The 27,201-nt window shown below is 39.9% G+C and overlaps 1 protein-coding gene across 1 annotated transcript; it reads left to right on the plus strand.

Annotated features, from left to right (window-relative positions):
- The first annotated feature begins 11,233 nt into the window (after positions 1-11,233).
- Positions 11,234-18,687, plus strand: NUCKS1 (nuclear casein kinase and cyclin dependent kinase substrate 1). Its single transcript, XM_053457715.1, has 8 exons — positions 11,234-11,699; positions 13,522-13,565; positions 15,191-15,296; positions 15,417-15,472; positions 15,829-15,975; positions 16,086-16,247; positions 17,706-17,852; positions 18,159-18,687. The coding sequence occupies exons 1-8, from the start codon at positions 11,683-11,685 to the stop codon at positions 18,359-18,361; spliced, it is 882 nt and encodes a 293-aa protein (XP_053313690.1). The 5' UTR covers positions 11,234-11,682; the 3' UTR covers positions 18,362-18,687.
- The last annotated feature ends 8,514 nt before the right edge of the window (positions 18,688-27,201 follow it).

Below are 27,201 nucleotides of genomic sequence, written 5' to 3' on the forward strand. Positions count from 1 at the left end.
CAGTTTTGCAGGGACGTGATATTACATCCTCCTTTCCTAAGGAGTTTTCTTGTTTTACGTTTTTACTATGTGAGGTTAAGCCATTATTCCTCTTTCCATGAGTGTACCCATTCAAATTACATTGAAAAATATGTTTTTGAAAAACAAATTAATATATTTAATACAATATTTTTGAATATTAATATGTAAAAATCAATGCTTAAAAAAACCACACACATTTATATTCAGCAACATCCTCTTATTAAATTGACCCAGCATTCATGTTGTTTATGTTACAGAGGGCCCCATTGCTCCCTTATCTAGTACCCAACTTTTTTATTTAATACTTCTGTTTGTGAGTAGTGTTTTTTGTTTACTTTATATATTTAATAGTAAAGGTACCAGGTATTAGGGCATATTTTTACATGTCTAGAAATACCATTTGACATCTTTCTTGTATCTTAGGGGTCCCAGTATAGGGGGATGACATTTTGTGGGTGGGGCGTTGGTTGTGTTTGTACGTTCCACAAAGGTGTAGAAAAACAAAATGGTTGATTATTTTCAAGGCAGCAAACAACAATCTCTTGTGGAGGGAATTGTGACACCTACAAATAGAATACATTTCATATAAAGACAACATAAGTGACACATAGATCCAATCATAATTTTAAGCATCTTTTAAAAAACCCTGCAATGCTGTTACCTAATTAATTTTAAAATGTATTAATTTATGCTGCATTTTAATCTATGAATACTTTATATGAAGATATACGTTTGCTTTGAGATATAAGTATGCGTTCAGAAATCTTGTCCCCAGGTATGTTTCAAACATCTAATGATTCCAGTAGGGCTCCTCCATGGCTCATAGCCATTGGTTTCTATCGATGCGTACATAGTGTCTGTATATGTTGTGATCATATGGAGGTTACAAAACCTTGTAATCTTACAGTTAGTGGTATGCAATACGATCTTAAATCCTACTCGAACCATAACTCCAATTTTGTAATCTAAGTCTTTAAGTGTGGAATATGTAGAAAACAATACGTGGGTCACACAAGCCGTTCTCTTAAATATAGGATGAGGGAACATCTAAGGAGTATTACAGAAAAAGCAACTACCTCTCCAGTAGGAAAACACTTTAGAGCCCATGATTAAGGGAACAAAGCTCTTTTTTGTTTAGTTATATTGTTATGTTATATACTACTTGTTATGTCCTGTCCACCTATTGTACAGTGCTACAGAACAACAATCTCTTGTGGAGGGAATTGTGACACCTACAAATAGAATACATTTCATATAAAGACAACATAAGTGACACATAGATCCAATCATAATTTTAAGCATCTTTTAAAAAACCCTGCAATGCTGTTACCTAATTAATTTTAAAATGTATTAATTTATGCTGCATTTTAATCTATGAATACTTTATATGAAGATATACGTTTGCTTTGAGATATAAGTATGCGTTCAGAAATCTTGTCCCCAGGTATGTTTCAAACATCTAATGATTCCAGTAGGGCTCCTCCATGGCTCATAGCCATTGGTTTCTATCGATGCGTACATAGTGTCTGTATATGTTGTGATCATATGGAGGTTACAAAACCTTGTAATCTTACAGTTAGTGGTATGCAATACGATCTTAAATCCTACTCGAACCATAACTCCAATTTTGTAATCTAAGTCTTTAAGTGTGGAATATGTAGAAAACAATACGTGGGTCACACAAGCCGTTCTCTTAAATATAGGATGAGGGAACATCTAAGGAGTATTACAGAAAAAGCAACTACCTCTCCAGTAGGAAAACACTTTAGAGCCCATGATTAAGGGAACAAAGCTCTTTTTTGTTTAGTTATATCAAATGTGAGAGTGCCACCCAGGGGAGGAGATAGACATTGTCTACTTTGTCAAAGGGGAGTCTTCTGGATTTTTCAATTGGCTACTACTGTAGAAAGCCTGGCAGTTTAAATTGGGAATGGAATGTTGGACATTATTTTTAAATTCTAATAATATTATTTTTGTTTATATACTACATAAAGTCACTACTGTATTTATACTGTGAAGCCACATATAGGGTTTTTTAGTAATTTATTATTTTTCTTATTTTGAGTATTTACTATTATACTTTGTAGTTATCAACTTAATTAACGATTTGCTCTCTCTATATATTTGATTGCACAGTGTATTTATTATGGAATCCTAAAGGTTATAATAAAAACGTATCAGTTGTTATTGTAACTTATTATGTGCAGTTTTCATATACAGTATCTAGTCCTGTGTGTTTTTCTCTTTGTTACTTTTTTTATTTATGTAGAAGTATCACCTTTTTAAATTTAATATATAGCTCTACGCACATGTGGTAACCCCATTCATAAAGGCATATATACCAGTCTTTTTAAACACACAAATGTTTTCTTTGTTATTATAAAGTTTTATACGGATGGATGTTTTTATGTGCATGCCCATCAACACATAACACAAGCAAATGTGCAAACTATAAGAAAGTTTTTATAACATATACACAAATGTTGTAATATGTCAAATGATAATTCATACACATATTTTCTTAAATTAGATTTTCATTCTTTTGTTTTGTTATATTTCTTCTTTATTAAGGTTACTGACAAGTGAGTACACCCCTCAAATTTTTGTACATACTTTATTATATCTTTTCATGTGACAACACTGAAGAAATGACACTCTGCTACAATCTAATGTAGTGAGTGTACAGCCTGTATAACAGTGTAAATCAAATATAATTCAACACACCATTAATGTCTAAACCTTGGCAACAAAAGTGAGTACACCCCTAGGTGGAAATGTCCAAATTGGGCCCAAAGTGTCAATATTTTGTGTGGCCACCATTATTTTCCAGCACTGCCTTAACCCTCTTGGGCTTGGAGTTCACCAGAGCTTCACAGGTTGCCATGACAACATCACAGAGCTGGTGGATGTTAGATACCTTGTGCTCCCCCACCTTCCATTTGAGGATGTCTCACAGATGCTCAATAGGGTTTAGGTCTGGAGACATGCTTGGCCAGTCCATCACCTTTACACTCAGCTTCTTTAGCAAGGCAGTGGTCGTCTTGGAGGTGTGTTTGGGGTCAGTTATGTTGGAATACTGCCTTGCGGCCCAGTTTCCGAAGGGAGGGTATCATGCTCTGCTTCAGTATGTCACAGTGCATTTTGGCATTCATGGTTCCCTTAATGAACTTTAGCTCCCCAGTGCCGGTAGCACTCATGCAGGCCCAGACCATGACACTCCTACCACCATGCTTGACTGTAGGCAAGACAAACTTGTCTTTGTAGTCCTCACCTGGTTGCCGCCACATATGGTTCCAGTAATCCATGTCCTTAGTCTGCTTCTCTTCAGCAAACTGTTTGCGGGCTTTCTTGTGTATCATCTTTAAAAAGAGGCTTCCTTCTGAGATGACAGCCATGCAGACCAATTTGATGCAGTGTGCGACGTATGGTCTGAGCACTGACAGGCTGACCCCCCACCCCTTCAACCTCTGCAGCAATGCTGGAACCACTCATATGTCTATTTACCAAAGACAACCTCTAGATATGATGCTGAGCATGTGCACTCAACTTCTCGACCATGGCGAGGACTGTTCTGAGTGGAACCTGTTCTGAGAAACCGCTGTATGATCTTGCCCACTGTGCTGCAGCTCAATTTCAGGGTCTTGGCAATCTTCTTAAAGCCTAGGCCATCTTTATGTAGAACAACAATTCTTTTTTTCGGATCCTCATGGAGTTCTTTGCCATGAGGTGCCATGTTGAACTTCCAGTGACCAGTATGAGTGTGAGATCGATAACAGCAAATTTAACACACCTGCTCCCCATTCATACCTGAGACCTTGTTACACTAACGAGTCTCATGACAGCGGGGAGGGGAAATGACTAACTGTGCCTGTGACGGACCGACCAGGGACCTCAGGTTGTCCCTCTCCGCCAAGAGACGACTTCTCCCTTCAGGACAATAATTTCACGTAATCCGTAGGCAATATCCCCAAGCAAAGTAAAGGGATATCGCTATCCAGTACCCAAATAACCAGCAAGACTAGTCTTTAGGTACAACAGGAGGAGAACTGATTTATTTTAGACACAGACAGCTGGATATATCCAGGAAAACACACTTTAACATAAAACAAGATACTGGGATACAAACCGCCCCCCCTTAATCTGCATCCCAGAGACAACAGGGGCAGTAAAGGGATTAATAATACAAAGGGACACAGACACCACTAAAATAAGGAATACACATTGTCTTGATTAGATTATCTCCCAGACCTTAGTGTGTCGTCACAGTCCCAAAATGCAGGAACCCCAAATCTCCCAGACCTTAGTGTGTCGTCACAGTCCCAAAATGCAGGAACCCCAAATCTCCACAGTCTTTAGAGTCTTTTATGATTTGGATAACGTGGCACTCTTTACCAGGGCCCATAGTCTGTAGTAGGGAGGCTGGCACTCAGTCACCTCCAGGAGCCCATGGCACGGAGGCTTCCACTTAGGGGTGTACTCACTTTTGTTTCCAAGGTTTAGACATTAATGGCTGTGTGTTGAGTTATATTTGAGGGGACAGCAAATTTACACTGTTATATAGGCCGTACACTACTTTACATTGTAGTGTGTTGTCACATGAAAATATTTTTTCCGGCGTATAAGACAACTTTTTAACCCGTGAAAATCTAATCAAAAGTCGGGGGTCGTCTTATACGCCGGGTACTGAAACTTACCGAGCCGGACTGGAGAATCACGAATCTCTAGGGGAGGGGCGAGCGGAGAAGCCGACTCCCCTGGGCCGGTCTTCAGGGCCGCGCCGAGGTAGGTGCAAGATAGTGATCTCCCCACCTAGCCCTGATCAGCGGGCGCCCGATGAGCAGGGCTGGTTGGGGAGATCACGACCTCCCTCTAACTAGCCCAACATTAGGGAGCTCGAGGTCTGGCACTTCAGACCTCGGCTTCAGTGCTCCCTAATTAGTACGCGCCGGCTATTGATGCCGAGCGCGGGGATGACGTCATATCCCGGCGCTCAGCATCAATTGCCGGCGCGTAGTGATGAGGGAGCAGTAAAGCAGAAGTCTGAAATGACAGACCTCACGCTCCCACAACTGGATGGAAGATAGAAGATGAGAAAGGTAAGAGATGGGGAGAAAGGGGTCTAAGTGCAGTGTATGTGTATATATGTTGGTGTGAGATGGTCAGTGTATGTGTATGGTCAGGTGTGTGTAAGAGCAGTGTAGGTATTTGTGTGTTTGTAAGCTGGTGTGTGTGTATATGTATATGTATGTATGTATATATATGTATATGTATGTATGTATATATATATATATATATATATATATATATATACCGTATATATGTGTGTGTGTGTGTGTGTAAAGGCAGTGTATAAATGTGTATGTATGGACAGGCGTATGTTAGTATGTGTAGATATATATATATATATGTGTGTGTGTGTGTGTGTGTGTAAGGGCAGTGTATGTATGTATATGTCTGTGTATGGGCAGTGTATGTGTATGGACAGGTGTGTGTAAGGGCAGTGTATGTGTATATGTGTGTTTGTAAGCTGGTGTGTACGTGTATATGTGTGTAAAGGAAGGGGTGTGTGAGGGCAGTGTATGTCTATACATGTGTGTGTGATTGGCTGGTTGTTGTATACTGGGTAGAGGGGTAGTCTTATACAGCGAGTGTAGTCCAAACTCTATATTTTAACTGGAAAAGTTGGGGGTCGTCTTATACGCCCAGTCGTCTTATACGCCGGAAAATACGGTAATACAATATTTACAAAAATGTGAGGGCTGTACTCACTTATGTGAGATACTGTATAAATGTCTATGTATTTAGAATGTAATGTCACAAAAATCCCTGTTGGTGTAACGGTTAGGTGTCCCAATACTTTTGTCCATATAACGTATATCTATAATGACATCTCATTAATGAGTTCTAAGCATAACCCTTAATTAAGAACAATACAATGAATCCTCAACTCTTCTCACCTAACAGTAAGATACAACAGCATCAAATGGTTGTTGGCGTTAGAGCCCCAAAGATTAGAATTTTTCAGTGGGAGACCGAAAAGAAGTGTGATTATCTTGCCAAGTTTGCTGCTACACTTTTCTTCCTCACCCACTCCTTACCTGGTCTATTTGGTAATAGACAGATTTGATGGGCTGTCTGTCCTCCGGACCGATTTCTACTTTTCATGAGAGTTTACAAGATTTCTCAAGGGCTGCCCCCATTATTTAGAATGCCCTTCCCCTGCTTATCTTTCTTTTTACCTGCCTTTGGTCCTTGCACATTAACTCCTCCAGCCTAATTTTATCTTAATTTTCCTAATTTCAGAGAACACTTGTCCAATAATAATAGCAATTTTACCTTTTGTATAATATACACTAACTCCTTCCAGGTTATACACTTGTTAGAGCAGGGCCCTCCTTTTACACGACTGTTGTTTCTGTAAATCTTCTTACCCAAGTATTCATGGATCCAGGATGGTGATGATGGGAATCTATCAAAATACATCCCCATTTTGTAATAAGCAGATAATCCTGTTAGTCTCATATCTTTTGCTTCATAGTGCGAAACTCTACTTTTCCTATCAAAAAGCCTGGATCTCAGATTGTAAAGATCAAGGTAGTAAGGTAAACGTGTAACAAGAAATATATGTCAGCAACCAATTTAATCACAAATCTCACTCATATTCCTTACCAATTTTAATGATCTAATATCTCTTTTCCCTATAGAATATCATATGTATCATAATAAATCATAGTTACGCAATCCTATGAGCTAAAAGATCATACCTAAACGATGAAATCACTTTACACATTTAAACTAATGTAACGGTCAGATATTTGTGTCTACAGCAACACACCTTTGGTAGCGCATTATAGAGAGGGCCGGCCCCACAATGGAGCCGAGTGGGGCAACTGCTCGAAGCCCTTTTTTTTTTTTAAACGGAAGAGAGAGAGGGGGCGCCGAGTGGTTTTCACTTACCAAGTTGTCAGTACCCGCTCGGCGCCCCTCTCCCTCTAGCTCGGTCTCGACTTGTAATGCTGAGCGCTGGAAGATGGCGTCATTTCCGGCGCTCAGCATTACAAACCGGCACCGAAACCGAGCAGGGAGACTCCCCGCAGGACTGCTGAAAGGTAAGTACAGGGGGGGGAGAGGGAGAGGAAGGGTAGAGATAATGGGAGGGCGGCATTTTAAACTTCGCCCCAGGCGGCATTTTGTCTTGAGCCGGCCCTGATTATAGAAATTCCATCCTTTATTTAAACCATAAAGTGATAATATCCCGACGCTATCCTGTACAACTCGCTTTGTAATACTTCTTTACACCAGTCACCACCTCTAAAATTTCTAGTGGCGTCTTGGTTCCACAGAAAGTTGGTGGCTGACCCTAGTAAGCTACAAAATATACCTTCCAACGGGTACAACTTATACATTTAATTTCAAAAGACCCACCCGAATTAGTACTTCAAGGCAAATATGTTTACAAGCTTAACAATACCTCTCTCTGTAAAAGGTTTTAGTTCTAAAAGAAAGACATCCAATATCCCTTCTCACATTAAGAATGTACTAGAATATCTTGTGTATTTTTAGCTCTACGTAATGTGATGTTTGACATTGGTGATAGGACCTTACATAAGGAGGCATCTTGCTATAAAGTTGTCAGTTTCTTGACATTTTCCAGAACCTGTTGCCATAGTTTGTCACAACTCCTGATGCAGCATATTACATTTGTTGGGGAACAATCATTTGAAGAGATGGGAAGTAATTCAGATCTATTAGATATCAAAGCTTGCTTATAGATTTGTTTCAACCATGTTGCTCTGTACTAATCCCCTGGGTCATCAATTGTACTGTCCAAATCTGTCTGATCTCTGGTCAAACTTTTTGTCTCTATTCTCCAATGTTTCATCATTAATATATCTACTCTAGTAAAGAATGTTTGCTATATTGTGTCATGCCAACATTCCTCCCATCAGCCACCCCACATAGCCCTTAGCTTTGATGTGTCAAAGAAACAGTAGCAAGAACATGATCTTTATGTAGAGATAACATTTCTCCTTTCCTTGATATAAAGACACCACTGCAAAGTCCTTGTTATGTGTATTACTATACAGGGGCACTGTATCAAGGCTTGGTAATCATGAGATAGTAGGATAATCATGCCTTCCAATTGCTTTACTGCACTCATTGTCATCAGTAGATAACGCATTTAACTCCCACAGTATATTGGCTATGATTTTATGGGGCAGCCAAGTGGTTTCTGTCATTTGGTGTAATCATTAATTATTTAATTTCTGTTCCTGTAATAACTGTCATGCCCGCCACTGAACGAACACTCACCAAATAAGTTCTTCAGCCCTGAAGCCCCAAGCTAAGAGGACAGGAACTTAGATTATTTTAACAGTGAGGAGGCTCAGGTTGTAAGCAGGTAGTTTGGTACTGAGTGTTGTGGCAAAGCATGGGTGGATCCAGATACCTGTATAGATAAACTGCAGACTGGAGTCACACAGGGTGCCAGGGGTTAATGCAGAATTGATGGTCAGGCAGAGCCAGGTTCAGTACAATAGACATGTAGTCATACAAGCCAGGGGTCAGCACGGAGGCAGGTAGCCAAGACAGGAACAGAGTCACCAGGCAGTAGAGCAGTCAGGCAAGCAAAAACGCCATCTCCAACTTAGCAAATGCAATAGCAGGACCACACCGGGTTATCTGTGCTGAGCAGTTCCGAAATTTTTAATCTGCCGTCCACCTTGCCCCGCCTCCAGCTGCGCATCAAGATGCACCCCTGATCTAAATAACCAGCACGCCTACAGTATTTCCCTGCAGGTGGGGACATGCAGACGACCGGGACCCCAGTTGTCTGGGACAGAGTAAGTACACGCTACTTGGTGTGTCCACACAGACCAGCTGCAGTGGGTTGCAGAGGCGTGACAACCACCCTGTCAGGTATTGCATTTTAACAAGTTTGACCTCAATTCTGCTAGAAACTGTGCTATAAGCTTTCCTTTTAAGCTGACGTATCTACCATAGCTCAAGAACAGACATTTCCATACAGCTCGAGCTATTCGCAACCACAATTTCCACTTCAATGAGAAGGCATTAGATTTAAGATTCCCTGTAAAAGTATCAATGATATTATATTGCTTTCTATATACTGTGGTACCGATATCAAGCAATCTCAAAAAATAGAGATACAAAACACGATCCGCCAGGGATGTCCCTGGTTTTAGTTTATTTACAATGGATATTTTTTTGTTTAATCTGTGTGTTACCTCGCACTGCATTCCTGGATGAAAATGTTAAATTACTGTTTGACTGGAGGTAAGAAGGACCATGTTGTGATGTTATAATTAACCAATACTCTACTCTGGGGGAAAATACCAAATCTAAAATATGGCCATTGCCCGCGGCAAGCCAGGCAGCCAATCAGTGGGCACAGTCAGACTACTGAAGTCATGTTTTTATTTTTAAGAATTCATTTTAAAAGTACTCATAGGTTTGAAAATAGGTATTTCCATTGGGACCTTATGGACTCAATTTAAACCATTGTAGTTATATTGCATGCCCTATTTTTAACGTTTTGGGCCTACAATTTAAGCATTAAAATTTAATAAACAGAAGTCACGCATACAAGAGCACGGACATCTACAGTAGCAAAGGTACAGTATACGAATGCAGCGAGTTAAGTACATTCGTTTTAAGGACACTCGGGCATAAAAACAGTTGCAGCACAACCATACGCTCGCTTCAAGAAAACGCACACATAGCAACATGACTCCAGCACGTCTTCTTATTATTTACTGTTTTATATCAAATTCCGTAGCGCTGTACAATGGGTATATCAGACATAACAAGTAGTATGTAACATAAATTGACTAACAGAGACAACAGGTGAGGAGGGCCCTTCTCAAACGATTTTACAATCTAGAGGGATTTAGGGTGTATTACACAATAGGTAAAAGGTAAAAGTGCCATTGTAAGGGATGGACCAGCCACACTACTGTAAGCATTGCATTAGAGGGACTAGGAGAGGTGAGCTAAGGGAATATGGGGGCGTTAATGTGCAATATTATAAGCGTCCTTAAAGAAGTGGGTCTTGAGGAAGTTTTTGAAGGACCAAAGGCAGCAGGAGAGATGGATAGACCTGGGGAGGGCATTCCAGAGGATAGGGGCAACCCTGGAGAAATCTTGTAAGCGGGCATGAGAACTAGAAATCAGAAGAGAGGATAGAAGGAGATCATTGGATGAGCGGAGAGACCGGTTAGGAGTGTATTTAGAGATGAGCGAGGAGATATAGGGAGGGGAACCGCTGTGAAGGGCATTGAAAGTCTATTGAGTATTTCCTGGTCAAAATTACCTGACGATTTCATCCATAAGTGCAAAAACTAGCACATCACTTTAAGTACATTTTCATTTTACATACATGCTCTGGACCCTTATGTACATTAAAGTGTGGTAACGCCTGTATCCTTTTTGCACCCACACAATCCCCACTTATTTTGTTCCCCACACTTCGCACAAGGGTCTGTAAAAAAACGGGCACAGTGGTATTGTCCTATGACTCATGTTCAACAGGGATACGCCATCGGAACCAGGTGCCCATCGGTTTTGCAGTAGTCCTCCCTTTCCATATTAATTCAAAGACAGCATAATAGAAGTAACAAACTCACTTGAACAGAGACCAAGCATGCATTCTACAAACATGAAGTAACGTCCTAAATTCTGACTTAAACATGATTAAAATAAAAAGGCAAAGCTACACAGGAGAGCTGACACACGTTATCTCCTCAGAGTACATTAGCTCTATAGCGACGTCAAGGGGCCTGACAAATCTGAATGAAAAGAGAAAATAGATACAAGGTAGTTAAATACATACAAATATATGTATTTACTGCCTGCTCTCCGCAAATTAAAGAGCATACAAACGTCCACTCGATATATTAATAAAAAAATAATTTCGTAACAAATCGACAGCACTTTCTACTGACGCACTGACTCCATTTTGTGCTACTCCTTCTTTGAGTCATGCGCAATCAACCACATTTGATCCTCCTCCCCCTGTGGCGTCGTCTACTGCTCACCAATGCCGTGGCTCGATGATTATTTGAATTAGCCACTTGATATTCTAGAAGCCCACCTTTATCCAATCCGAATGCAAGACAGCTTTCCAACGAAATAGGCGGCGCCCTTGGCTCAGGGGCTTGAGGCGGCGGTTGGGGAGGGGGGGATAAGTGAAGTAAAGCAGTGGGCACACTGTATTTTAATCCGAATTAGGTATTGGGGAGGGTCAGTGTAAGAGGAAAGGTCAGGCGTAGAAAGACAGAGAGGGCGGCATCCGTTAGAATAGGCCAGGTTTTGTACCTACAGGTAGGCATCGAGTCCGGGTGGCGCTCCGCCTCCCTCCGGTTTTCCCGCCTCTTTTACTGCTTGCACGGACGGCCATTAAATTGGGCTTTTTTTTGAAGAAGAAAAAGAAGGTGGGCTATTGCAGACTTCTTTCTCTTCAGTAAGGAATAGAAACTACGCCTTGGGCCTTGTCGTTCTCAGTCCCCTCCTCCCCTTACCAACCCCCACAATTCCATTTAGCGGCCTCCTGGGGGGTTCTTACAAAGGAAGCCGTTCACCCCCCTCTCCCCGGTCTTAACGCTTCCTTGTGTCGCTGCTACTCGCCCGGTGTTTGTAGGAGCCATGTCCAGGCCGGTCAGGTGAGTACCGTGAGGGGTGGGTGTAATGCAAGGCCGGGGCCTGTGTGTCACCGTGAACCAGTCGTATGTGAAGGAATCACGTGTGTGTTTTAATGGCCTGTTTTGATATTCCGCATGCATGGTGGCACGCTACTACTGATGTATGGCTAAGTCTTCGTTGATTGTAAGATGGTGTAATGTCTGGTTACATGATGCAGCGCCCGTGTCTGCGTTCTTATGTAAGATGCATGTGTTTGTAAAATGACACTGGTGTTCTACAATCCTGTTTCGCCTGGCGTCTGTGCTGCGCTTGCTTTCAATGTGTGATCCAACACTCGGGGTTATACCTGTGGCCTTTGTTCCATTCGATCAGTCATTTGCTTATAGGAATGCATATTTATGTTGTGCACGTTTTTATAGTAAATCCATTTAACTTTGGCGATCCCTGTTATGCTATAACTCGTGCGTATGGATTGTTGCAAAGACCCTCAGATCACAGAAGCCATTTCACGGTGGGGGTCTGAAATAAACCCGATCTACGCCATGATTATCGTGTGTAATTATAGGCGATTGGATAGTAATCGGGTGGCGAGCCCACTTCCAGCAAGGAGAACCTAGCTTCCCAACGGGAACGTGTGTACGCAAGGTTACGGTGGGCCGGGCTTGCAGCTGTTCCTGGGGGAAGGGCGAATATTGTACACATCCTAAGTAACACATTGCCGTTTGTATTGACTTCAAACAAAGACTTGTGTTACTGATAATTAAGAGTAGATTTGCCGTTTGCATTCATGATTTCAGTAAAATTGGGTGTCCTTTTAAAAGTAAGGTCTATGGATAAATCGTTTGAGCTAACAGGTTTTATCTTGTCCCAGTATACTTTCTTTTAGGTTGCCATTGTAGGTGGGCCTGATATTTCTGTGTCTTTTCAAAGCTTAATCGTAGTATGTCGTTGAGACGAAAACCTCCGCTCTCCCATTGGTGTTTTAATTTGCTTTTGTCGTTCTGTAATCGGTGATTTGCCCAACATAGCTAAGTCTATAATAACACGATTGCTGTTCATCAGTACAACCCTTACCAAGTAATGTTATGTTATTTTACCCAGAAAGCATTTACACCAAAAAGTAAGAGTTCTTTTGGGCAAAATTTCATAGAATGAGGTAGCCACGCAAGCTTTAAAAACATTTGAGGACTGTTTATCGGATGGAATCTATACCAGAATGGGTTATTGCAATGACCATGGACCGGTAAAGCAATTGGATGTTTGGTTACATTATGTACATTATAACGGTACACCATCCCACTGTGTTACATCAAGTTGCTGTGTACAGTGTTTTATAGGCCCTTTGCACATGCCCATTCATTAACTATTTTTGAAATGCCAAAATTGTGCATTGCTCATCAGTCTGTTTCTGAAGAAAATTTCACAAATTCTCTTACAGAAATTTTGATTTGTAAAGGAAAGTACCGTGGCATTACTTTTACAAACTTTTAGGGTAACCTAAAGTATGCCTTTAATTTATGAATGCTTAATACACTGAGTTGAGGGCCAGTTTGCGCTTGCTTTAGTTACCAAAAAACATGGCTTCTTTTGCTTAAATAAAAAGGGGAAAGTGGCATGTTGGTATACACATCCATTGGGGGTAGGTGAGCCTTCTTAGCCCTACTATTTCTCCACCCATGTATCTCTGCATGATATGGTCCTTGTTGTGTGTGTGTGTGTGTGTGTGTGTGTGTGTGTGTGCATGGCCAGCCTTGTATAACAAAATTGGTCTGTTTTTGTATGTTAGTCAATTATATATACCATAAAATCATCACATTGATATATATTATTTTTTTTTAATAGGAACAGAAAAGTGGTCGACTACTCACAGTTTCAGGACTCGGATGGTAGGTTCTCAATTGTATTTCAAGAATATTAACTTAATATAGGAAATCTAGGTTATTCAGTTGGGGATCATTCCATTGGTAAGTCATGCAAACCATAAATATTCATCAGATGGCGTATCAGAATATACGTACATATTGAAATATTCCATGACTCCTCCAGCTTCCTGTCCTGTGACATCACTTCCTGCAAATGGTGCATGTCTTGTAACACCCTTGTCCCTGCGCTTGCATAGTAAACAGGTGTCGTCCATTTAAATGATAGTCTGCGGCATATGAACCGTACTTTGGCAACTATGGTGTATGAGCTGGATCTACATGTTAATCTTGGATTTGGTTTGACAGTTGTGCTTTTTAATATACATTGAGAAAAAATGGAAAATTGGATCTCAATAAAATGTTGACTTTAAATGCCGGTTGTGTGTTCCTGGTTGAGCCCGTAGTGTGTGCTGGGCCTTAAAACAGAACTTTTTGCATCTCTGCACAGATAAGTTGACCCCATTAAAAAACATGCACATAAAATGCACTCTTAAAAAAGTGCTATTTTTCAAACTAATTTTAGTTTTTTATCTGTTTTGCATGGAATAAAGCTTAGTATGACTTCAAAAATGGCTACATATTTCTTTAAAAGAGGAAAGGCGCACAATAGTTTCATATTGCATAAACCTGCACTGAGGCAATCTGCAAAATCTCATAACACTTGTTTACCTCTTGGCTATGAGAAGTACAGTAATGTAAATTTGTGACTATTGTCATCCACTAATAAGTGACAATACGTACCCCCCCCCAGCAAATGTTGGAACCTAGACCTGTGACGTTCTAAATTTAAATGTTGTGGGGTTTTCAACGTTGATTTAGTCTGAATTCCATAGTGTTTGGAATTATCTGATTAGTCTATCTAGATTGAATGCATAGGATAGCCGTGAGGTCCCTTTAAAATATTATTGTTCCTACACATGCATTGCCCTTTTCCCATCCTCCAGATATGATGTGTTTTGGCTGAACACTTCTCCTTTCACATGTAATACTTGCCTCCATTGCTTGCCTGGCAATTGTTTCAGGTGAGGGCCTGAACAGATTGTGCTTTCTTACTGCTATCTGGCTGGATAAAGAGCGGCTTTATCTAGTCAGAGGAAAGCAAAACCTTATTGCATCAATGAGGAGACAGCTGCAGGGCTGCAGCTTCTTCCTCAAGCAAGTATTATGTGTGTATAATATATGTAATTATTACACATGTGGTGAGCTGTCCCTTTGAGTTCAGCTGAGCTAAATTTTGTTTCATTCCTGGAACACAGGTTGGAAAGTGTTGTTTTTATGTTTTCTTTCCCCTGAGATAAATGAGTAACATAGGATGCTGTCACGAAACTAGAGGGCTTTAAACTATTTTTGGTGGCTTGGTATCTGGCTTGGAGGAAATAAGCTTAAAAAAAAAACCACACAAAACCTATTAACAGAATGCCGGGAACTGATAGTTGGTGGGAACCATCGGTAGACTCTCTTACCAGCCTCATATTTAATTTTCTAAGTACACCAATAGTACTGTTTGGGAGAAACCAGCAAGATCTGTCACCGGTCTTTACTGCCTCTGTCTACATTCAACTTGTGTTTTTTTTCCTTTATACATAAAGATGAAGACTATGGAAGTGCAGCAGCCCCACCCTCAAAGAAAGCTCGAGCATCTCCAAGAGACGTTAAGGAAAAGAGGCGGACTGGGAAAAACCTGCAGGAAGAGAGGTTAGAAAACTCAGGCTTAATAGCTCGGTCTATAAGAGCTAGTCATACTACCTGCCTACGCTGGGACTAAGGCATGTTGTTTCCACACAGTGATTCAGTTTAGTTCAATTGTCTTTGCAGTGAGGAGTCTGATGAAAAAGATGTGAAGAAAACCAAAAAAGAAGATGATTCTGAAGGTATTGTGTTAATCTGAAGCCATCTGATTTGGTCACCACAGCACTTTTGATTCGCAATGCACTGTTTAAATTGTTATACTGGTTAATACTAATGCAGTAAATATATTTCAATCTATGTTTTGAAATGTAACCTGTTATACTATAACAAAATTAATCTATTTAACAATGATACCCCTTGCTTTGCTTGCTATTTGTTATTGGTCCCTTTGAGCTTTATTTTCATTGCCAAAGATTTAATTCTTAAAAACCATGGGGTGGATGTTAGCATTTTGTAACTTAAGATGGATGGTTGCTTGCATTCTATGGACTCATTAAGAGTCTCTGTCAACTAGTTTAATAAAAACATTTTTTTTCAGAGGAAGATTTCGGTAGTAATGATGATGTAGAAGGAGATGATGGAAAAGCAGACAGTGATTATGAAAGCCCAAAAAGGAGTAAAAAAGCCAAAAAGGCCACACCTGACAAGAAAAAGATTTCTAAACCAAGAAAGAGATCAGCCCAAGGTACCGATCATTTTAAATATTGGAACATATCTGGGGATATCCTGCTTATGTTAAAGAGGGGTTTCATTACGGTTCTAGACTTGAGGGGACTTCTGTATTTTTGTTTATAGATGACAGTGATGATGAGGATGAAAAAGATAAACGCAAAAACGTCCGTCAGCAAAGGCAAGCGGCATCCAAAGCTGTTTCTAAACAAAGGGAGATGTTGATGGGTGATGGAGGCAGTGAGGAGGAAGAGCAAGAGGATGAAGAAGAAACACAGTTTCTAGAAAGTGAGTGAAGGAAAAATCAGTACATTTTATGCATATGAAACCAGACAACCCTACAATCCTCTCTACTTGTCATATATTGGTTGGATTAGATTGTTGCATGTTTTTTGTTGTATGATTGTAGCCCCCCACACTTCTCACCAAACATGGTCCTGCACGTTTGCGGTAATACTGTACTCAGTAACCCGAATACCTAACATTTTAATTCAAGGGATAAAAAATAGCAGGCAGACTCAGAAGTAAAATTAAAAGTGTAATCCCCCCCCCCATACCTAGGTATGACCCTTTGAAACTGCAAAGTGAATTTACAAAGTAGAAAGCTACCGGTCTTATAACTTAAGCCTCTTTTGACGGCCATTGATCCATTACGTATTACAAATATATTTCCATGTTAAAAAACAAAAACAAAAAAAGCTGAGAAACCCAGTTGATGTATTAAAAGCCGCCATCTTCTAATCGCATGCATTAGCCGATTATTTCTCTATTTAGTGGCAATAACGTTTATGTAATTGAGATACTGGGACTGAAATGTTTTGTTACATTTTAAATCAAGTACCTCACACACATGGCAGAATACAATTCTATGAAATTAAGGCTAAAACACCACTGTGGGAACAACTGGTTTCTTGTTGTTGATTGGTTCAAACATCCATTCTAAAGTGGTGGGAAGAGGAAAAATTGGTTAGACGTGCTAATTTTGACACTGAGGTTTTATTTCTGAGAACCTGAAATCAATGGTGAACCTCAAGACAATTTTTATTGATTTACAAACACTTGTTGGTGGGGCAGGGTTCATTTCTGGACCAGCTGCCAACCAAAAAAAAAGATTTGGTAAACGCCGTTATGCAGTAGAACCTGGTGGTGCTCGCTTGATGTTCCTGGAAGTGGCAGCTTGAGAAATGTCATGTTTCTAAGTAAAACTCCACATATTTAACACTAAGCCGGGGATCATTGAGCAGATGTAATTTTGTCATCTTTCCACTTAAATCTCTGCCGGTTGGTGCATTCAAAACCAGTAACTATTATCGCTCAGTACTAAAGAAAACATTTCATCAAAGGACATAATAGTTTTACTTGTTAAATATAACTCATGTACTAATCTATGCTTAGCATTTACAGGCAAACATTTGTTTTATCTCTGCTCTCCCCAAAATATATTATACGGGACTACAGGCTTATCAGCACTTGCAGTCTAAAACTGCCCATCCAAAGTGTTTGGAAATTGAGATTAAGCTGCATCCCTGGGTACATAATACCCCATATCCATAAAGGGCCAAAAAACTCCTTTGCGTAAATCATAATGTAATTCATTTGGGTTGGACGGCAAACAGGGGTTTTATTTGAATACATTATAGCATCATGGGCTGGTTTGATTACCTGGGACATGGGTTTGACTTCTAAAATCCATAATTGTAGATTATGGGGAAATTTATCAGTCGCTGTGCCATTTCTTGTTAACAGACGATTCAGGCAGTGATGAGGATTTCATGGTGGAAGATGATGATGACAGTGATTATGGTCGGTCCAAGAAGAAGAAAAAGGTGGTGAAAAAGTCTAAGCCAGAGAGGAGAGAGAGAAAAGTTCCTAAGCCCAGGCTTAAAGCCACAGGTGAGGATCATGTCCCAGAAAGCCTTTTTTGAATGTCGCTCATTGACTAAGTCCCCATGACTCTGTTTACTCTATTACATGTTTTTCTAAAATGAGGTTTAAAAGCATGGCTAACGTATATATGTGAAGTGTGGTACAGCAACTATTTGCTTAAAAACGTAGTATGTAATTTCCTTGGTAGTCAACGTTACTGGAGTGAGTTAAATGTGGCATTTTAATGTAATGACTTAAGTTTTGTGAAGGCAATTGCATGTTGTAGGCTTCTGTTTCAAAGGCCATAATTAATAATTGTAACTTATTTTGCAGTAACGCCTAGTCCAGTCAAGGCCAAAGGAAAGAGTCGCCCAGCCTCAAAGGCCCCAAAGGAGAAATCTCCATCTCCTAAAGCCGATGATGATGACGATGATGAGCCAGACACCCCCCCACCAGAGAAGAAACCTGCAAGCCCTGCACAGGAGAAATCTGGGGAAGAGGGTTCTGATGAAGAAGCTCAGTCCACAGAGGACTAGTCTGTTGTGTTTTCGAGGGGGCGGGTAGGGATATGGGTGTGCGGATGATGGTTTGGGAGATTTTATTAAAAAAATTACAAAAAACAAAAGATAAAAAAATAAGGAAAAAAGAAGCCAGGATGGGTATGAAACATGATTTGAGCAGTTGGCTTGACTCGTGCACCACCAATTCTGTCTCATTTGTTTTAAGAGTTACATATGCGCTTTTTTTATTTTATCCAGCAAAAGGTGAAACTTTTTTTTGCCATTTTTGGGGTTGGTCAGTCGTTCCATCACCTGTATGAAATAAAGCCATGCACATTTTTAATAAGTTTGCATTGCTAAAATGTATGTCTTGATTTTATTTATCATCACTGTATGTGTGGGTGTGTGAGGTGCTGTTACACATATATAATATACATACACACAGCTGCCCCCCCCCCCAAATGCTTCCCTTTTGTTTCCTTATACTGATGCAGCTCAATAAAATTTAGGGTAATGCCAAAAATGTATGGTCTAGAAATGATCTCTGGATTATGAGCATCGCTTACTTGCATTAATCTGACCGCTAACGGCTCCTGGTCCTTGTTTTGACCTAGTTCAGTCTTATTGAGATCTCCTACCAGCTCTGGGTCGAAACGCTATGTGGAGGAGAAGTTTGTATTTTAAAGGGGAGCTCCATGCTATAAATATGCGGATGAAGGTTTTTTGTTTTTTTTTTTCTCCTAGCTTTGTGTAGGGCTTAAGGCAGCTGTGTTTTTAGTGATTTGGGGGTGTATTTCTCCTGTTTTAGCCCAGTCTAGCAGACAAGCACCCTGATCTTGTTATGCTGCATCATGGTAAATAATAGGATGTTTAATCTTCATTAGCATTACCATAAAGCATCAAGTCGGTGTGTGTTAGCAGGGAAAGTCACCCAAAATAACACATAACTGACAACAATAGCAGCCTCCAGGGCTGCAGATACAGGATTATTGGTCTGAAACAAGCTCAATTTTGTCAGTATTGACTTGCATTACTGTAATATATATATATATATATATATATATATATATATATATATATATATATATATATATAATTTTAATATTTTTTCCCACCCCTTCTATCTGTTGTAAATCTGGATGAAGACAAATGCTCACATCACAAAGGCTGCGAGTGCTGTCAGACGGTTAGCCGAAATGAGTATTTCTCTTCTCATTTTGCTCTTCGATCCTGTGGCAGTGATGTTAACTTTTTTTTTTCCTCCCCGTGGGTTTTTTGAGGAAATAGCGCTTTACAGATCAGAATGTTTAAACAAATTTAAGTGCACCTGTCCTACTCATAACTTTTTTGGCTATAGTTCCTGAACCAGGTCTAGTAAACGGAGTAGCTCCCCAGGTGTAGAACTACAACTTCCTAAGCCGACTATATACAGGACCAGACAATATATCTTCCCCAGGAGCTCACCTGTAATGGACCTACATAATGTTTAGTGATGTCTTGTTGCTTAACGCATGTCGTGCGTGATAGACAACGTTGCTCTAAAGTGTTTCAACTACATTGGTAGTATTATCTTCCCCTATGTTTTAAAACTTGTTTTGATAAATAACGTTTACATAAAATAACTTTTGCAATGGTATTCGTGAGCCTGCACAACAAAATGAGGATCTAAATATTTGCTGCTAGCTTGTGGTGGTAACCTAAAAAAAAGCATTATAAACCTTTTGTTTTGGAGAAAGACCTAGAATGGGAATGTATGGAGTGCCTGTTTCTCAAGTCATGAATGTTTGAAAAAATGTGTTACCTGTTGGCATTCGTCAAAACAAATGCATTAAACCACTTCGATGCTTCCTTATTTTGTGTTTTAGTACTTAAGTACTTACGTTTCTTACATTGCCTGATAAATGGACGTTATAAGAGATTGGCTTAAACTGCTTTATTTTCCTAGTGACTTTGATTTGGAAAGCTTGTGGGTTTTTTTTTTGTTGTTTTTTTTTTCCCACTGCAGAATGAAAATTTGTCTTTCTATTAGTAGACTGAAAAGTTGAAGGTTCGCTCGCGTGAAATTACATTCTGTACTTCTTGGTATATGTAAATGGATAAGTTTTTAGTACATGTTGCATTTTACAGCACCTTTGCAGACAGCTGTTTTTTGGGGGTTTTCTGGCGTTGCTTCACGTTTAAGATTTATAGCGTTTTCTGATACCAAAATTTTGAGTGGGTTCTTGGATTCTTTTTGTTTTTGCGTAACTACTTCAGAAGGGTTCAATAGAACTATAGGAATGGTAAAGCTTCAACATACATCTTATATGGAGAGAGACACTTAAATCTAAATGATGCAGGACTTCTTATTTTTAGCTATCTTTAACTGTGTGAGTAGGTCCACTGCTATGTCTACGTAGAAAACCTTCATGATTTAACTTATTTCTGTTTGATTAGTTAGATGCGCTCCTAGTATCCAATTTTAACCCTTAAGGACAATGGGTTGTCATTAAACCCATTAAAATAATGCATTGTGAGCCTGTGCATGCACAGGCTTTGTCATGAAGGGGTAAAATTTTGGCTGTGGCTGCAGTTTGTCATGTCTAGTTTTATTCGTAGATTCTTTTCGTATAATTATGCCATTTAACACCGTATTATGTGTATGGTATGTTGCGTGCTGTCACATACGTGGGTTTTATGTTCAACAATATATACGTGCGATACATTTGAAAAGAAAAAAATTTTTCATTAAGTTTAAAATATACAGTTAAACAGGGAGAATGTTTTTTTTTTTGTACCATTACATATTGCAAAGCGCCCTTTGCGTTAAACTCTGTCTTTGAATAGTTTGCATGAAACAAAACTAGCTAGGTTCTGTTTTTAATATTCTCGGTCACGTATAACTTAATGGCGAAAGAATGAAAGCTTACCCGGCTCCCAGGTAGGAACAATATGCCCCAACCACTGGCGCTGTAAAGGTTTAATAAGGTAATACAAAATGCATTTCTGGATAAGCATGGTTGCAGATGTTTCAGAATGTTAGACACAAATCATGCAGCGCAGTGGCCAGTGCCCAATTTATACTAAAAAGTGAGGCGCTGATCACAATAATGGATTTTGATCTGTGTGAACAGGAAATATATGGGAGAGATAACAGAAACTAACCTTTTTATGAAAGGCTACTCCTGGCAGTAAACCCTGTATTAACCAGTCCTAGATAACTTGGAAAATCTTACTGTTTTAAGCATAAAACTAAACGTTTGTTATAACCAAAAAATGGAAATAATTCATAGAAAGTATAGGCTGATAAGTCAACACGGCACAGAGGTATTGTGGAGAAACTATTAGCTAATTGTGCAAAGGAACCTATCTAAGATGCCTGCTGTTATCTGGGCCACGGTGATATGTTGTCTATGCACCATGGTAAAGGACCTAACTCTACGTGAGGCCTAGCTGTGTATGTACCTCGTCGAAACTAAAGACAGTGTTGACTACATGGCTACAGTCTCCTCAATAAGATAGAGTTGATGGGAATGCTACGAGATGTATTTTTTGGCAGTAAGTAGTTCCTTTCGGTTGTCGTTTCCTACATGGTACATACTTTGAGACTCGCTCGTCTGGGTGTGAATATGGAGCTTGATCTATTTGATCTATAGAAATACCACTGGCGAATCTTTGGGAGAAAGTGCTTGTCTGGCTAAAAGTAGCAGTCAAATCAGGTTTTCTTTGGTTAGGTAGATTGGATAAGGAATTAAAAAAAATAAAGCTTTCACCTGCAAGCCACGGGGTTGACAGTATGATAAAAACAGAAATAAAAGTATTTAAAATTATCCCTCGAGGTGATTCAATGTTTTGAGCAGTTAGAGATTGAGTTAACATGCCAAAGTATCTCTAGTCTGCATTGCACCAGAAGTCAGCACTGCTGCCTCAGGTGGTTTGTTTTAATCCACTATACCTGCAAAAAAACAAAAATCAATAAAGTGCCAGTTAATGTTTTTAGGTAGATAGGATCAGGTGAAAGCAATACAAAAAAAATAAGATAAAAAGCTATAAAGCAGCATGGTTAAAATGGATGTACAAAATACACCTAAAAGCCTCTAACAGATGCTATCAGGAAATTATTGGGAACTATTTACTTTGTGATACTGCTTGACTATGTCTCTGCTACGGAGGAAGCTTTTCCATCTCATCAACAATATTTTATGGTCGTACCCCTGGACAGCACAGTTCAATAGGAAAATAAATGGACCACGCCTCAGCTAAATCCAGCACAAACTTTTATTCCATACCTGAGCCGTGACACACATGCTACTGGCAATCTCCTGGAAAGGCTCAATGTTGCTGCTTCTACCACACCAGGAAAACTTACAGCTCAACTTCTTGATATGAAGGACAATTTTTTGAATATTTGACAAATATGGTCTCATACAGCAAGCCCCTGCTTTAACAGTTGACACTTTACCCTCAGGGAATGAAAGAAGACTTCCTCCATAACCAAAGAGGCTGCTTAACACCTTGGAAGGGGCCATAGATCCTTCATGACTCAATGTAAACTCAAGACACGTAGTCCTAAGCCAAGGTCCAGGGTGTTAGACCCATGTTCTCTGAGTGGGTATCTTTCTCCCTTTCATCTCATTCCTTTGCCAATGTCTTCCCATATTTTGTTTCCTCTCCATTATTATATTTATCTGTTTTAATGTAAAACAATAATTGCAGCACAAAATGTTAAGTACCTGACACCCCCACTGCAGATAAATGCACATTAAGGTACTCACAGAGCAAAATAAAAATAAAGCACTTACCTGTTTTGTGGCAGACTGGCTAACTGGCATCACTTTACACATATGCCCACATGGGTCTGAACCCCTAAATTCAACATTCCCCAAAGTGATACCAGTAGTTTGTATACTGCAGATGTTTTTACCCTTAAGGGTTATATTTTTAACTTAAAGGTTTTTTTAAGTAACTAAAAATAATTTAATCATGGTATTTTATTAGTTTTAAATAATTAGATTATTTGGATTTAAGTATGGAATCTGGTGTATTATTTGGTTAGTAAGTTTTTTGTAAATGGGGAATTGTTAGGTTAGAGTTAGGGTTACTTACTTTAGCTAGTATATTGTATAAGTTGCATGGGTGAATTGTAAGCCATTAGTTTAGTTAGTGCGGAATGTTGTAATGCTAACTAAATTCGATTTATTTTAATTTATTTAATTTGTATTATTTAATAGGATTAAAGGACAGAGAGGGAAATTATACTTGAGACATTGACAAAGCAAAGTTGCCAAAAATCCTTGTGTTCTTTAGTGTAACACAGCCTGTGTCCTTAATTGGTTAGACGTTAATTAGAATGGAAATCAAATGTCATTATAGACATGAAGACACATGGAAAGTGAAAAGAGCTCAGCCATTTTTCCAATGTGGTAGAAGACAGGGCTCCACCTAGTGGTGGATATTTAAACTATTGGCTCACCAGCAGACAGCAATGTTTCGCTGCTTCTATAGAAATGTTTGGTTTGATTTGATTGTGAAAGATTCAACTTGAGTTTCTTTGCAGATTGCTTACTTACCAGGTATACTACAGCATAACTCCACCAAACTACTTGTATATTAATTTGAGTACAGTGATACCACTCATGCATGGATTTTTCGGGTTATTTGGGAGGTAAAATGCCACCTTTTTTGAGGTGTGCATTTTTTTGGAATTTGGGCATCTGGTCAGTCTGTGCCCATGTCCTATATTTGGGACATCTTTGAATCCGACCTATTCAATTTACCCTATCAAATCATACATTTACCCTATCAAATCATACAACCAGACACCGCATGGGCATTTAACATGCCAGTATTTTAACAAACATTTTTGTAAAGATATAGTGTTTATTTTACAACTTGATCATAAAAATAAAATAAACTATATATATATATATATATATATATATATTAGACTTCTATTTTTAGATTTTGTTGTGACTAGATGGTTCTCCTGATGGTGACATGAGTTGAAAAATACATCATTTTTACATATTACCAAAATTTAATTTTTACGCTATTTTTTACCTGTATTCAACCTCCAGGGGGAGTTCAGCATTCTCAGGAAAGTCTGGAGAGACCCTCTTGGAAACATATTTTTTTAAAAGACGCCGCCATCTTGTGAGAGGCAAATCCGGAGAGTTCACAGTGCGTCCTGGAGTGGGTTTTCAGTGTCACTGAATGCCTCGCTATTGAGGCATTTCAGTAACACCGTTTAAGCTTAGGAGGCGATCAATGATCTTTTAAATCAGGTGTCTGCCACCATATTATATATGGCAGACACATATTATATATGGTGGCCACATAGGGCCCCCCTCCTGATCTTGGTGTTGCTGAATGCCTTGACATTACAGCAAGAACGTTTGGGTGGGGAAAGCGATCATAGATGCTTTCTACACCCTTTTAAAGTCATGACGTGCCAGGCATGTCAATTGTCACCAATGGGATGCGTTTCCATGTCGTGCCTGGCATGTCAATTATCGTGGTGGGATTAACAAACATGGCAAAATTGTTAAATTAACAGAAAATACCCCCAACGTTTTGCAATTTTGGTGTCCTGATTTTTCATATACTTCAATTATAGGGCACATATAATGTGTGCATCACTGTTTCAAATATGTTGTTTTGGTTGCTGGGTTTATAATTGGGATTTTCAACAAAGAAACAAAAATACCCACAAGTACACATTTCTGTAAAGCAGACAAATGCTTTTTCTACGTGCATTACTCTATGGGTGCTATGGAGGGCTTGTTGGGACTCTCCTAGGCCACAGAGATAAGAATCACTGCTGGTTTCAGGGGTCTCCATGGGCATATTTTTACTGTTATGACACAATCTAGTAATGACAATACTTCTTTGTCCTGGAAAGTGGAAGGTTTTAATATGCCTGTTAAGCGGAAGAAGGTTCTCACCCATCTTAAACGTCTGCACCCTGATGTTACTTACCTCCAAGAGACACATTGGTGTGACCCTGATAGAAACATGTTGAAGGCTCCTTGGCTTAGTGATTGTTACTCGGCTATGAATGCTAAAAAGTCTAGAGGGGTTTCCATATTACTCTAAAAACTATTGCCATTTATCGTAGATTCCGTTATCCTTGATCAGGAAGGGAGATATATCATGAGACCTTTGCGTTTATTAATGTGTATGCCCTAACCAACTTACCTTTTTAGCTGAAGTTTATGAACTTCTTACGGAGATCTCTGCGGTGAATGTGGTCCTGGGTGGAGATTTTAATGTAGTGGCTAACATTGTCTTCCCTGCCATTGCTGGACCACTATCATCTGAGGGATACTTGGAGGTATCTTAATCCAATTGATAAACAATATTCCTTTTTTTCCCACCCACATGACTCCTTCTCCAGAATTGATTATTTATTCCTTCTGAAATAGTTTTTGCATGGACTGTTAGATGCCCATATTAGTCAGATAGTGATATCTAATCATGCTCCCATCTGAATGGATGTCAGGCTGGCCACTCCATACCTGTCCTCCCATAATTGGCGATTTCTAAATAATTTATATCAGTCGGAGGCATTCAGATCTTTTCTGATTGGTAGATGGAACGACTATGTGGATGATAATCATGAACACTTGGGTGATCCTAATCTGATTTTGGGGTGCGTCTAAGCCGGTAATGAGAGGGCATGTTATTGCGTATGTAGCGGGGCGCAGGAGGGAGGCTGAGGCTAAGTTTGCCCAGCTGACCAAGGATCTTTCTCAGGCATATAGTGCCCACAAAACACTTAATACGCCGGGTATGGCGAAGACTTACAAAGAAATTAAACTGCTTTATGAGGCCTGGGGCACTGAAAAGGCTCAACTCTCAAAATTATGCACGTAATGCTTTCTTTCATTGGGGTAATCGGTGGGCTTCTGGCTAACTTGATCAGGCACTCTACATATAAACGCCATGCCGTAGTCCAGGTTCAAGACGCTTCTTGGGCTGTGGTGTCTGTGACGGGATGCCCTTTACCCCGACTGGGTACTCCCGCTAATCGTTGCTTCCTCCTGCTGGGACACCAACAATTAACCCCTTCAGCGCCAGACAGAACCAGCTTTGTAGATAGAGGGGGGACGTCGCTGCACAGGAACTGTGTTGGCACTGTGACTATCCGAAGCTTAGCTACACAGCGTGGCTATTGTCCTGAAAAGGGCAATAAAGGATCATAGCAGCCCACCCCAAGCATCAGGCAACACTCATGTTGAGGTTAAAACTGTTTATTTGGAAACACAGGGGTACTTAAACAGTACAAGGGGTTGATTTACATCCAATAGACACACATGGTTCTTCATCCTGCCCTCCTTTGCACATGACTCAGTATTTACACTGAGCCCACTTCAGCCCAGTAGGGGGTCTCTATTGTAGTCTGTGGGGGGAGAGGATGATAAATACGGGCGGCTCCAGGAAACCTGCTGGATATCAGATCCAGTTGCAAATACTGATTGAGATAATGTGGCACTCCTTACCAGGGCCCATAGTCTGTAGGGAGGAGGCTGGCACTCAGTCCCCTCCAGGAGCCCATGGCATAGAGGCTTCCGTCACAGTGTCGGATCCTACATCTATCACGCAGCTTTTTGCTAACTATTTTGAAGACTTCTATAAGGTAGATTCATCTAATTCTGATTTAACCTCCCGTATTTTTTAAAAGGCTGGTATTCCTAAATTGTCCCCGGATGATAGGGAGCGTCTTACTGCCCGATCAGGCCCCTGGAAATCTCCTCTTCTATCAAATCTCTCCCTAATAGTAAAACCCCGGGTCCGGATGGCCTAGGTGCCGAGTATTATAAACTCTTGTCCAAGGACTTACCGTCGCACCTTGCTGAGGTTTATAACCTTTTCTGATTGGGGGAGACCCGCCTAAT

This window comes from Spea bombifrons, chromosome 2, assembly GCF_027358695.1.
Source record: "Spea bombifrons isolate aSpeBom1 chromosome 2, aSpeBom1.2.pri, whole genome shotgun sequence".
Lineage (NCBI taxonomy): Eukaryota > Metazoa > Chordata > Amphibia > Anura > Pelobatidae > Spea > Spea bombifrons.

Excerpts from the sequence above, each read along its gene's own strand:
- NUCKS1 (XM_053457715.1), top strand. Across the intron at positions 13,566-15,190 it reads ACAGTTTCAGGACTCGGATG|ATGAAGACTATGGAAGTGCA; the intron begins GTAGGTTCTCAA and ends TTATACATAAAG. Across the intron at positions 15,976-16,085 it reads AAGAAAGAGATCAGCCCAAG|ATGACAGTGATGATGAGGAT; the intron begins GTACCGATCATT and ends TTTTGTTTATAG.